Source organism: Portunus trituberculatus, chromosome 47 (assembly GCF_017591435.1).
Source record: "Portunus trituberculatus isolate SZX2019 chromosome 47, ASM1759143v1, whole genome shotgun sequence".
NCBI lineage: Eukaryota > Metazoa > Arthropoda > Malacostraca > Decapoda > Portunidae > Portunus > Portunus trituberculatus.
The window spans coordinates 36141384-36153883 of record NC_059301.1 but is presented as its reverse complement, the minus strand read 5'-3'; the positions used below and the strand labels follow the sequence as shown (position 1 = coordinate 36153883).

General features: G+C 41.3%; 1 protein-coding gene across 3 annotated transcripts in view; it reads left to right on the top strand.

The window, feature by feature from the left end:
* The first annotated feature begins 3565 nt into the window (after nt 1-3565).
* LOC123520737 (CLIP domain-containing serine protease 14D-like) overlaps nt 3566-12500 on the top strand; it is a 13907-nt gene continuing 4972 nt past the window's right edge. The window contains exons 1-5 of one of the 3 annotated variants that reach the window (XM_045283295.1): nt 3566-3691; nt 8965-9048; nt 9282-9408; nt 9651-9829; nt 10839-10941. In XM_045283295.1, the coding sequence (XP_045139230.1) occupies nt 8970-9048; nt 9282-9408; nt 9651-9829; nt 10839-10941 (488 nt within the window). In that variant the 5' untranslated portion in view covers nt 3566-3691; nt 8965-8969. Of the gene's footprint in view, nt 3711-8964; nt 9049-9281; nt 9409-9650; nt 9830-10838; nt 10942-12500 lie in introns of all 3 variants that reach the window. The other 2 variants (XM_045283294.1, XM_045283296.1) reach the window with 2 other exon arrangements.

Genomic DNA, 12500 nt, shown 5'->3' with positions numbered 1-12500 from the left:
ATCACACAAGAGGTCCCCGCCTTCCCCGCACAGACTGCATTCCGGGGCTTGGCAGGCTCTGTCATCATGAGTCACCAGGTTGGAATTATCCTCATTGTAGTAGATGAAACTATTTTCCTGTTTTTTTTCTTTCATTAGGTACAGGTTTTCAGATACCAAAGTATATTTTCGAAGCTACACGCACGTTTTCTTTTAGCATCGCTACCATAGTCGCTAAGGCTGCATGGCGTACTGCCATGCATGGGCGGGATTTGCAGGAATTCCTAAAGCTTTCACAGTGTTACTTCAAACACTCTATTACACTACCATTACAGCACCTCTACAGTCTGGAACATGATGTTTTCTAGTGCAAATTCCATTGTCTTAATGAACAATGAAATAGATACGTTGGGTTTCATGAGCAAGGGGGAAGGTGGAACGCCAAAGGTTTGCTCAGCTCGACACTAAGGGCTGTACCAAGAGTCGCGAAGGCCAAGGCACGGAGCTTCCCTTCGACCAGCAAGGCAAAGCCTTCGCCCTTACCTTCAATCCGTACCAAGAGTCGCCGTGGAAGGTAGGGCCGCGAGAGGTCTGCCGCTAGCATGAGTTGGTAATAGTTGTTTCGGTATTGGTATGACTGTAATCCGGATTTGAGCTCCACGAACGACAACAAAACCACAGTGCGCGCTACAAGAATGGAGGGAAGAAGCTGTGACCGGGCCTCGCCACTCACGCACGAACAGAGAATAATGATTCTCAATCTTGTAAAAGAGAATAAAGACTTGCAAGACCGCTCAACAAACCCAGCTAGCCTTCACAAGAAAAAAATTAGCTTGGGAGGCGATCACCAAGTCATTTAATGCCATTAACATTTTTTAATATTAAGATATTTATAGCTAAATAAAAATTCAAGATTTTAGCATCAGCTGGTGCTTAGAGAGAAACTGACAATGTGAAAAAGAGGCAGGCTCAGGTAGTGAGTAACAAGCCCACATGTGATCAGAGTTATTGAATATCTGTGTCCTCAAGCATTCCTTATTGAAAACCTGGCTTGCCACACACTTAAATAATTTTTCTTCTTTTCAAGTTTTGTATATGTATAGCAGTTCTGAATGTTTATTGTTGTTGCTCAATTTCACTATGTATTTATAACAGGTTTATTCAACAACTTTACAGACTGCAGTGTTTTCATAATTTCCAGAATTCTTAACTTTCTTTTTTTTCTGTATCCTTCCATTATCCCTAAAGTGGTAATTTATCATGTGTTTGGAAATCACTGTCTTACAAAATCCATATCAAGAAGCAGTGGTAGTTCATTACAAGAGTTGAGAAATTTGTATTCTTTGGGATCTGCTAGACCACAATTTGTATGCATATCATTAAAAATTCCATAGTTAACACATTAGTATAGTCAATCATGAATTACATTAATCATGGCCTGAAATGGTTTGGATACAGGACTATACATCTTGAGAACTACAATACTGTCAGTATACCTATACTTAAATCCTTGCACATCACACCCAACTCAGTGAAAAGTTATCTGTTGACTTAGCTTTAACATTATTGCACTCAATGCTTATGTCACTCACTGTCTTTGTTGAGAGAGAGAGAGAGAGAGAGAGAGAGAGAGAGAGAGAGAGAGAGAGAGAGAGAGTTTGATAAGAAGTCCTGGGTTAGTGTGAAGTGGGTGCTTGTGAAATTCTCTGTCTACATCCCTACATACATCTTTGTGGTTTTGTTTTAAACCTGCTTATACAGGCTAGTATTTACCTTGTGACTGGCTTTTCTTTGCATACTTTGACAGCCTTCTGTCTGTTGGCAGTTCACCTGTCACTTCCTATTCTCCATTAACCCATGCACATATTTGGTCTTTAATAGGCTTGGATGATGAGCTCACTAAAGAAAATATTTATTACCATGAAATAAACAGTGTAACTTTCCTGACAAACGAAAACAAGCTTCATAAAACAGCTAGGTGGCGAGCTTTCTGGATCCACTGCGTTCTTCCACCTCGCGATTTTAAGGCGATCCTTGACTATTATAAAAAATAATAGTAACTTGTGGAAACATAACTATCGGTTTTCAGAGATTGAATATATTTCTTGATGTTGATTTTAGTTCATACTATTCGTTGGTCACTCCAGCTTACGAAAATTATAAAATATTTCTTCGAAGGTCATGTGGAAGACACGGGGGCACCCAAGATGTATTAGACTACATTAGAATACATCTTGGGGGCACCCATGCCTTCCCTTCGACCTTCCCTCTGCTCTTCGTTCCAATAATGACAGCGACTCTTGGTACCACATTACCTTCCCTTCTACCCTCCACCTTAAACCTTCGTGACTCTTGGTACGGGCCATAGATTTGCTCCGCTCTGCCGTTGCAGACCGAAATGATGTGGAAGTCCTCTGCTGCATTTTCAATCTAGTCTTATCTAAGATCACCAAAGTCTACAAGACAATAGGAGATAGGAAATAAGTAAGGAAGCACTCACTAGTATTTTTGCTGCGCATGGCGGCGTGACCTGCATACATTAACTGCCTGGCAGGGACGATCCATGGTGAAGGTCAATTCGGCGACTGGCTATTAATTATTGAAGGCCTGCAAGGAGTGCTAGAGGTTTCCTATTACATTTTTTAGTCTCCTCCGGGAGGCGATGGTGGTGATGTTGATGGTGTGAATGTTGGGACGGTGGTGGCTGTGATGGCAACTGTAGTGGTTCTGGAGAGAATAAAAAAAGAAATGTTTTGCTGGAGGTGATGTACACACACACACACACACACACACACACACACACACACACACACACACACACACACACACACACACACACAACCAAACTAGCATAACCAAATCCTCATTTAACCTCCTCCTAAGTCCAGGGTACCTACACCTTCCTTATCTCACAAACCACCAGTCTGACACATTTTACTCCCTTGCTGTCCCTAGCCACGCATAATTGTAAAGTACCTCTACCACACACACACACACACACACACACACACACACACACACACACACACACACACACACACACACACACACACTATACAAGAAGTAACAAGAAACAGGAAGAAAAGAACAAAGACGAATACGGGAATGAAGAAAGACGAAAAAAATATAATAATGATGGAACTAATAAATGGATAGGATAACAATATAAGTGAGTAGAAATAAGAAACAAATTGAAAAAAAAAAGAGGCACTAGGAAATTGAAGTTGAGGAGGAGGAGAAAGAGGAAGAAGAAAAGGAGGAAAACGATGGCTAGAATTAAACCCACAAACTACACTACTGTACTTTTTAAACAGGCAGCCATAGAAGCCATCGTAACAAAGATTTCGCATCAACTAGGAAGGAAAAGAAAAAATTGGTGTTTACGAGGGACAAAAAAAAAAAGATACTGCTTCTGATAAAAAGTGAATAGATAAATGAAAAACTATAAAGAAAATAAATGAACGAAGCTAGCTTGGTTCGTCCTCTCTAGCACACAGTTCAGGAAGGATGGCTTAAGGAATGACTGTGAATACTAAATCGAGGTAGGGAGAGATGGGGGGGGGGTGTTGCCGAGAGAGAGAGAGAGAGAGAGACGGGAGGAGGAAGGGAGGAACAGCATATAACCTGCTTCTCCGCCTTCCCGCTCCCAGTTCATCGCAGTGCAGTGGTGAAGCAGGTTACGATTCTTATTCCGTCGCAGAAACCACAAGCTGTAAGTGGTACTACACGAGGTATGACTCTTACAGTGCAGGTTAGAGGGGCGTGAGGGTTTGCTGGTTGTGACTGGAGTGGACAAGGAGCAGTGGGGTTGTATGAGCAATGCGGATAAGAGTTGTGGGGGATTTCCAGGTGACGCCGCAGGAATGTAGGGAAGTAATTTGCCAATGTAGTGCTGCTTAAGAGGTGCTAATGCATTGTTTGTTGTTTATGAGAGAAAAGATTTAAAAGCTTTTATTACTTGCCATTTCTATTATTTTTCTCTCTCTCTCTCTCTCTCTCTCTCTCTCTCTCTCTCTCTCTCTCTCTCTCTCTCTCTCTCTCATTAATTGATGCTGTCTGCAGAAGTGAGTCTTGCGCAGCTTGTTGCGGCAAGTATGCATCTCCTTCCTTTAGGATCCTGAAGATAAAGGCTCATATTCTGAAACTCTTCACTCTCTGATCAGAACAGTTTTCGAAAGCCGCAGAGATGATCAGCCTGGTTCTAAAGAGTTTCTCATGTTGGTTCAGTGAAATTTTGCTTAGCTTACACTTGAACAATGAAAAAAAAAATATACTTCAAAACCCGCGTAACTTCAACTAAAGCCTTTTATAACTTTTAAAAAGCTCAGAAACGTGTCAGAATTTGATCCATATAGGCGAGGAAATCCCGACAGCAGTATTCATGGAAAGTCCCGACTTTCTTTAGAGAGAATAGATAGTGTACATACATACATACATACATACATACATACATAGAGAAAAACCCTCGTTGATATTCACGGAAAGTCCCGACTTCCTTTAGAGAGAATAGATAGTGTACATACATACATACATACATACATAGGTAGAGAAAAACCCTCGTTGACGTCATAACGAAGTAAACAGGATGTCATGTGTTAGAGTTATTCCTCTTTCTTTACATTACTTCATGATTGATGGGTTAATGCTGTATATTTACAATTTATTTTCCTGGATTTTTTTTTTTGTCATCACCATCATGAAATAAAAATCACAAGATTGTTTTCATTTATATATTTAAAAATGAGAATATTTCAAGGCCTGAACGGATTAATGTCTTTATTTCCGTGATATCTCGTTCCCAGTCGTTAACAAAGATAATTGTCAACTCTCACAATAGTCCTAGAAGAAACCAGGAAGTTGGCTTTGAGATACGTTCTTGCTCTGCATCCTGTAGCACTACCAAACACTGACGCAGAGTCTTGCAGCTGATTATGCTTATCATCGCATCTTACATAATAGGAATGATAAGTATGTGCTGCACCAGAACCTGAGCTGCTTTACTGAACCGATGCGAAGTGTCTTGGACGCTGGGGCATGGAACAATACCTCTCCCGATCTTCTACTTTCCTCAATAAGTCATTTACCCTCTTGTATGTTCACATACCCCGGTGCCAAGCTGTACTGGTATTTTACTCATTGTCTCCCTCCAACTCTTCATCCTGGTATCATTTATTGTAAGCCAGTTTTCTGCAATCCTCCAATCTTTCTTCTCTCTTTACATGGTCTACGCACAGATGATACAGCTTGGCTTGAACTGTTCTCAAAAACGTTCTGTTCATCCATACTCTCCTTGAAATTTCCTCGTTGGATACCCATGATAGAGAGAGAGAGAGAGAGAGAGAGAGAGAGAGAGAGAGACTACGAAGGACCATTTGATTTTCAAAAGACAGCTCCTGAACGAGTCAAACCTTAGCTTCTTTCTTCACCATGCATATCTTTACCCAGCCTCCTGTCTAAACCATCTACTTACTTGTTTCTTGCTACGTTTGTTCCATACACGATCTCTTCCTGGTTGCCTCCATGGTGTTCCTGTGCGATTTTTTCTTCTTTTAGCTGCTTGAAAAATGTAGGACAGAGAAGCAGCTTATAGCTAAAGGATCAAAATATTCTAGGTGATTCTAGGTGAATTAAACAACTAGTTCTTGTCTCATGTTACGATGTAGTTTGTTCGTATAATAATGAACAGTGAAGTACTCTGCAGAACGGGACACAGGCTGAGGAGTGCCAATCTTGAAACACAGCGTCCGGTAGGTCTCATTATATAAGAACATAAGAAGGGAGTGAAGCTGCAAGAGGTCGCCAGGCCAATACGAGGCAGTCCCAGTGTACTTAATCTACCTAATTCCATCTATCTTCCCCATCCATAAATTTATCTAACCTTCTTTTAAAGCTCCCTATTGACTCAGCCCTGACTACATGCCCACTGAGACTGTTCCACTCATCAGCCACTCTGTTTGAAAACCAGTTTCTTCCTATTTTTTTCCAAAACCTGAATTTTTCAAGTTTAGACGCATTATTTCTGGTTCTGTCCCCGCTACTGATTCTAAGAACTACATTCATGCCCCCTCTGTTAAAACCCTTATACCACTTAAATACTCTATCAAGTCTCCTCTTAACCTACTTCTCTCTAAGGAATGCAGACTAAGTTTTTCAGTCTCTCTTCATAGGAATATCCTCATTCCCTGTATCTTTTAGTCATCCTCCTTTGCACTGACTCCAACAGAGCTATGTCCTTCCTGTAATGTGGGGACCAGAATTGTACCGCATAGTCAAGATGTGGCCTGACCAGCGCCAAGTATAATTTTAGTATTACTTCAGGACTCCTGCTTTTAACACTTCTAAAGATGAAACCTAATACTCTATTCGCCTTATTTCTGGCCTCAATACATTGCTTCCTTGTACCGAGATCAGAGCTAACTATGACTCCTAAATCTTTCTCATACTTGGAACTTCCTAGTGCCACGTTATCTATTGTGTACCTATTGCTTGGATTATCTCTACCCACGCTCAGCACCCTGCACTTGTTAATATTGAACTGCATTAGCCATCTATCTGTCCATTCTTTCATCCTATCCAAGTCAGCCTGCAAAGCCTTGGCATCCGAATCGGACCTAATTAATCTACCTATCTTTGTGTCGTCCGCAAATCTACTGATATCACTATTAATTCCACTGTCCAAGTCGTTGATATATATTAGAAATAATAATGGCCCTAAAACTGAACCCTGTGGCACCCCCACTAACTACTTCTCCCGACTCGGAATTCGATCCATTAATTACTATCCTATGTCGCCTGTCGTCTAACCACACTTTAGTCCAGCCTGATATTCTACCCTCTATACCGTGTGCTTTAACATTTTTTAAGAGCCTCTGGTGAGGTACCTTGTCAAAAGCTTTACTGAAATCTAAGTATAGAATGTCATAACTGTCACCTTTATCTGCTGCCTCATAAACCTTACTATAAAAGCTCAACAAGTTGGTACGACACGACTACCCCTTCGTAAATCCATGTTGTGTGTGATTTATCAAGCCGTGTTTGTCTAGGTGTTCCCTAATGTTTTTCGCTATTATTGATTCCATTAATTTACCCACAATTGAAGTTAAGCTGACAGGCCTGTAATTAGACGTTAGGGTTTTATCTCCTTTCTTAAATATGAGAACCACATTAGCTTCTCTCCACATTATCGGTACCTCACCTGACTCCAGTGACATCCTAAAAAGAGCCGCTAAAGGCTCGCTTACGACTTCCTTGCATAGTTTATCTATCTCCTGTTCTACCATCACTTTAGCCTCATATATATATATATTCCCTTTTTGCCCTATGCATCGCTTTAATCTGTCTGTCATCCGCTTAGGATCGTTGCTTCGTGATTCTATTGTTTTATATGGAATGCTGGCTATCTGACCGTCACGTATTTTATGTAGGAACTCGCTATAGCTCTCACTAATCCTCAGCTGACCGGGATACCACCCAGCTTCCCTCTCCGCCTCACTCTCTCTCCGCCCCACCCCGACTTCATACCTCCCCCCCCTTCTCTGGTCCTCCCTTCCTTCTACCTGTCTAAATCTGACTTGCTCCTGCCAAGCGATTTGTAAATACTCCCTTAATCCATCGAAATTTGCCTTTCTGAAGACAGGTACTCTTCTTTTTTTTTTTTTTTTTTTCTAAAAGTTTCATGCCATTTCAATGTATTCCTTACTTCTTTTGTGATCGCTGTTACCTTAATGGCCTCCAACCTCCACCTGCCAGGCTGTGTAACTGCCTCCTCCCTGTTTGTCAGAATTAAATCTAGGATATTATTTCCCCGTGTGGGTTTTAAAATGACTTGCTTTAAAAAAATTATCCTGTACGACCTTAATGAACTCATCTGCTTCCCTGTTACCCACCATCAAGCTCCAATCAACATTCCTATAGTTAAAATCCCCTACCACACATTACTGTACCTGGCTGCTTTATTTATTTCCTCCCATAGGAAAGAGTTTATTTCGTCTGAAGCATTTGGTGGCCTGTACACTAAACCCATTACTACTGATTGAGACCCTTCCTTAACATCTACCCATAGAGACTCTGTTTTGCTGTCTGTCTTAATTCTGTTGTTTATGCAACATTGCAGTGTGTCCTTGACGTACAAGTCCATTCTTCCCCCCTCTTCTGTTTTCCCTGTCCTTATGAAAAAGTGTATAACCATCAATTTTCACCTCCTGATCAAATACCTTCCCTGACATATCTAGCCAGGTTTCTGTTAAAGCAATCATATCAAAATTTTCAACACAAGCTGCTCCTCTCAGCAAATCTATCTTATTTAAAATACTCCTACAGTTTGTGTAATACACTTTTAAACTATTCTTCGCATTTACTAAACTGGTTACTTTTCTAGATTTGATCATTCCTTCCTGCCTATGGGTCACCGATACCCCTTCCCTTTCCTATTCCTTGAAAAAAGCGCTGGAGTGCATTTAATTCGTCTTCAAGTGTTCCTGCCAAAAACTCGAACACCTTGGCATGATAAATGCACTAAGCGTGATAAACGCACTTAGCGTGATAAATGCACTAAGCGTGATAAACGCACTTAGCATGATAAATGCACTAAGCGTGATAAACGCACTTAGCGTGATAAATGCACTAAGCGTGATAAATGCACTTAGCGTGATAAATTACATGACGTTGCATTTAATTCAGAAATACTTTACCGTCACAGAGTCGAAAAGCCATGGGAAGCGCTGGACTTTTGTGGAGCTGGTAGATTGTAGTGTATCCTAGGATAGGAAACCACACATAGTCAGTCACACCTAAAAGATTGGAGGATAGTCTAATAAAGTTATGCTTGTCATGGTCATTAGTTCTGAGGTCGCATGGAAAAATCCCGTAAAGTAAAAGACGTATGTGGTGACGAACATAAGAGTACACAAATAAGAATTAGATAAAATAGAATATAAAACAACAAAAACAAAGGCGTTTTTTGTTACCTTATATATTCTTTTCCAGCAAAGATGGGTCACGTGAATGTGGCGGTGGTGGTAGTGGCGGCGATGGCGGCGCTGGTGGGTTGCCAGACTCAGCAGGGCAGCAGTAAGTGACCCACGAAGACCGCATCAATATGGCGGCAGATACCTATTGGAGATACGTACCTTTATAAGAGGCTCCAGCTTCAATAACCTTGATCGGCTTAGAGATGTCACCATTTACTGTGCTATTTGTTCTATATTTCCTTTTACGCCTGAAGTAAAACCGTTATGCAAACGTACACTGCCATATAAAGATCCCGAGTCAACATGAGTTAAAGTCACCTCTTCCCTGCATAGGCTGCGTGGACGGGAACGGACAAGCGGGAACCTGCATCAGCATCCGCTCCTGCCAGCCACTGCAGCAGCTCGTGCAGGCCTTAAGAACTAACACAGGACCTCCCAACGGCTTCCAAATTCTGCGTCGGTGAGTGCCAACTGCGTTTCTTAACCCTATCCACCACCTCTTTGCTTTGCAGGAAACCAAAGCAAACGTTTTTTCTTTCTTTATATCACTGTCATAGATGTGTTACTTTCTATAGCTTGAAACTATCGATAGTGAATGAGATATCTTTCTTATCGACGTGGATTCGTGTGTGTGTGTGTGTGTGTGTGTGTGTGTCGGCGGGGTATGCTGACTTGACTAATTTCTCTCTTTCACTGATACAGGTCAGTATGTAACATACAAATTAACAGAGAGCCACTGGTGTGCTGTGCCAGCAGTGGTGGTACTGGGCTTGACTTGTTGCCCAAGCGCTGTGGAGTGACGGGTCTGGTGGACCGCATTGTTGACGGGGAAGACGCTCCGCTGCTCGCCTGGCCTTGGATGGCGCTGCTCAGAGGAAAAGGTTAGTCTGTACCTACAGGGCTTTATCCGCCCATATATGAAGTATATTCTTCACATGTATGGAAGGGTTTCGCTCATATTGCTCTCTTGGATTAAGTAGATTTTCATTTTATCAACTCCTTTCCTCTGACTGACTGTCTTCAACATTACAGTCGCTTTGTTGCATCTCTTGCTATTTTTCACCTCTATCTTCTGATCTTGCCAACTGCATGTCTTTCCTCCTCCCGCGGCCTCGCTGCAGAAGATTTTCTTCTTTCCCTCACCCCTATTTTGTCCATCTCTCTGAAGCAAAACTTAACCAGTACCCTCAATCATTCATCCCTTTATTTTTGTAAACTCTGAAACTCCTTTTCTACTTCTGTATTTCATCTACCTATGACTTAAATTCACTTAAGAAGGAGATTTGAAGACATTTATCCTTTCTTTTGGCCAACTCTCTTGACCCTGTTCGGGTACTGCATCTCAGTGGGCCTTTTTGTTGATTGTTTATGTTGCCCTTGGCCAGCATTCCCCTATTATATATACAAAAATATAGTATACAGAGTTAACAGTCTGGGTGATGAGAAAAACTTTCGGAGACGACTCAGAATGCCTAACTACATAGAGGGTGTTTTAGTAAGAGATGAGATTTAAAGATTTTAGTTTAGATTATAACGTAAAAGAGGATGATAGTTGAGTGTCACTGAAAAAAGAAAGGATAGTTCTGTGTGTGTGTGTGTGTGTGTGTGTGTGTGTGTGTGTGTGTGTGTGTGTGTGTGTGTGTGTGTGTGTGTTTTAATGGCATGATGTACGTACGTATATATATATATATATATATATATATATATATATATATATATATATATATATATATATATATATATATATATATATATATATATATATATATATATAATGTACGTACAATACATGTATCATGGCATGAAAACTTGGACTTTGAGATCACATCCTTTGCACTCTCATCTGCTAATCTTTCCGTACCTCGGCCTTAACTTTGTTCCTACGCGCAGCTCGTGGTCAGCCAAGCACTTGGATCTGCGGTGGTGTGCTCATAAACGCTCGCTACGTCCTCACTGCAGCCCATTGCTTCAAGTCCATCTTCCAAATTGAACTGTGAGTTTCATTTCCTTTCAAAATGCCGTTAAAAGGATCTGAAATAGATAATCATCCGGCTAACACCATACCTTTGTTATAATAATCCAATAGTGTAGTGATTCCTATCAGCTGCAGGCAGGTTTGTCTTTTTTGTTTGAGTCAATTTTAATGACAAATAAAATGATGAAGCAAATGTTGTAGGCCTTCTGCCTTGGGGACTGTAGTATCAAGAAAATTACTACATATTATAGTACAGTCCCTGAGACGCTGGGCATAGACCTAGAGTATCTACCTTAGTGTTCCCACTGTATAATTACAACGGCCTGAAAAGGATGGTGGGAGGGACCCCCTTTTACAATGTATTTGTCAACTCAGTGCTAATACTCTTGATAGAAGCTGGTGATCGTGAGTCAATTATGTGGCTCTCTTAAGAAAATCCGGTACGGGCTGATTTCTAGGAAATCTTAGTTTCAATGGGAAAACAATAACAAAGGCAGCGACTAGCACCATCTTTAATACCAAACGTTTGATGTATTCTTATGTCATCTTCATTGGTCTCGAATCGAAACATTTAGAAAAAAAGGTGGAACCCGAGACAAAGGCATACCAAGCATGTGATCTGATCTGAGCCGACATGGATGCACTAAAGTGAGTCCAGGGGTGAGAAACCTTTGTCCTGCCAAGGGTGACCTGAATATTTTTAACACAAGTCGCAGCCCATAAAAAAAATATAGCATTCATTTTTTACATTTTTAATTTGTCTTTAATCATTAAAGATAAGTAAAAAAAAAAAAAAAGTGCAAAACATCAGTAATTTTTTCTTATAAATCCTGATATTTCAATTAATAGTTCAAAGTAAAACTAAACTGATTCCAATAGAACAGCAACAAGTGAGGCAATAATCAATCACGTGACCGAGTCACAACTTGGTGTCCGTCGAGAACCCAAGATCCCAAACCTGGCGTACGCTTGCTAATCCTGTTCTGACCGTATCACGCCAACCTACCAGAGAGGGGTGTGATAACGTGGTAGGTATCGAAGGCATGGTGTATACCTACAGTACCTATGATTAATTTTCTTGATAGATGCTGGGGCTATACACACACACACACACACACACACACACACACACACACACACACACACACACACACACACACACCACACACACACACAGACAGACACACACACACACACAGACACTGACACACACACACACACAGACACTGACACACACACACAGACACTGACACACACACACACACACACACACACACACACACACACACACACACACACACACACACACACACACACACACACACACACACACACACACACACACACACACACACACACACACACACACACACACACACACACACACACACACACACACACACACACACACACACACACACACACACACACACACACACACACACACACACACACACACACACACACACACACACACACACACACACACACACACACACACACACACACACACACACACACACACACACACACACACACACACACACAAACATACACACACACACACACACACACAC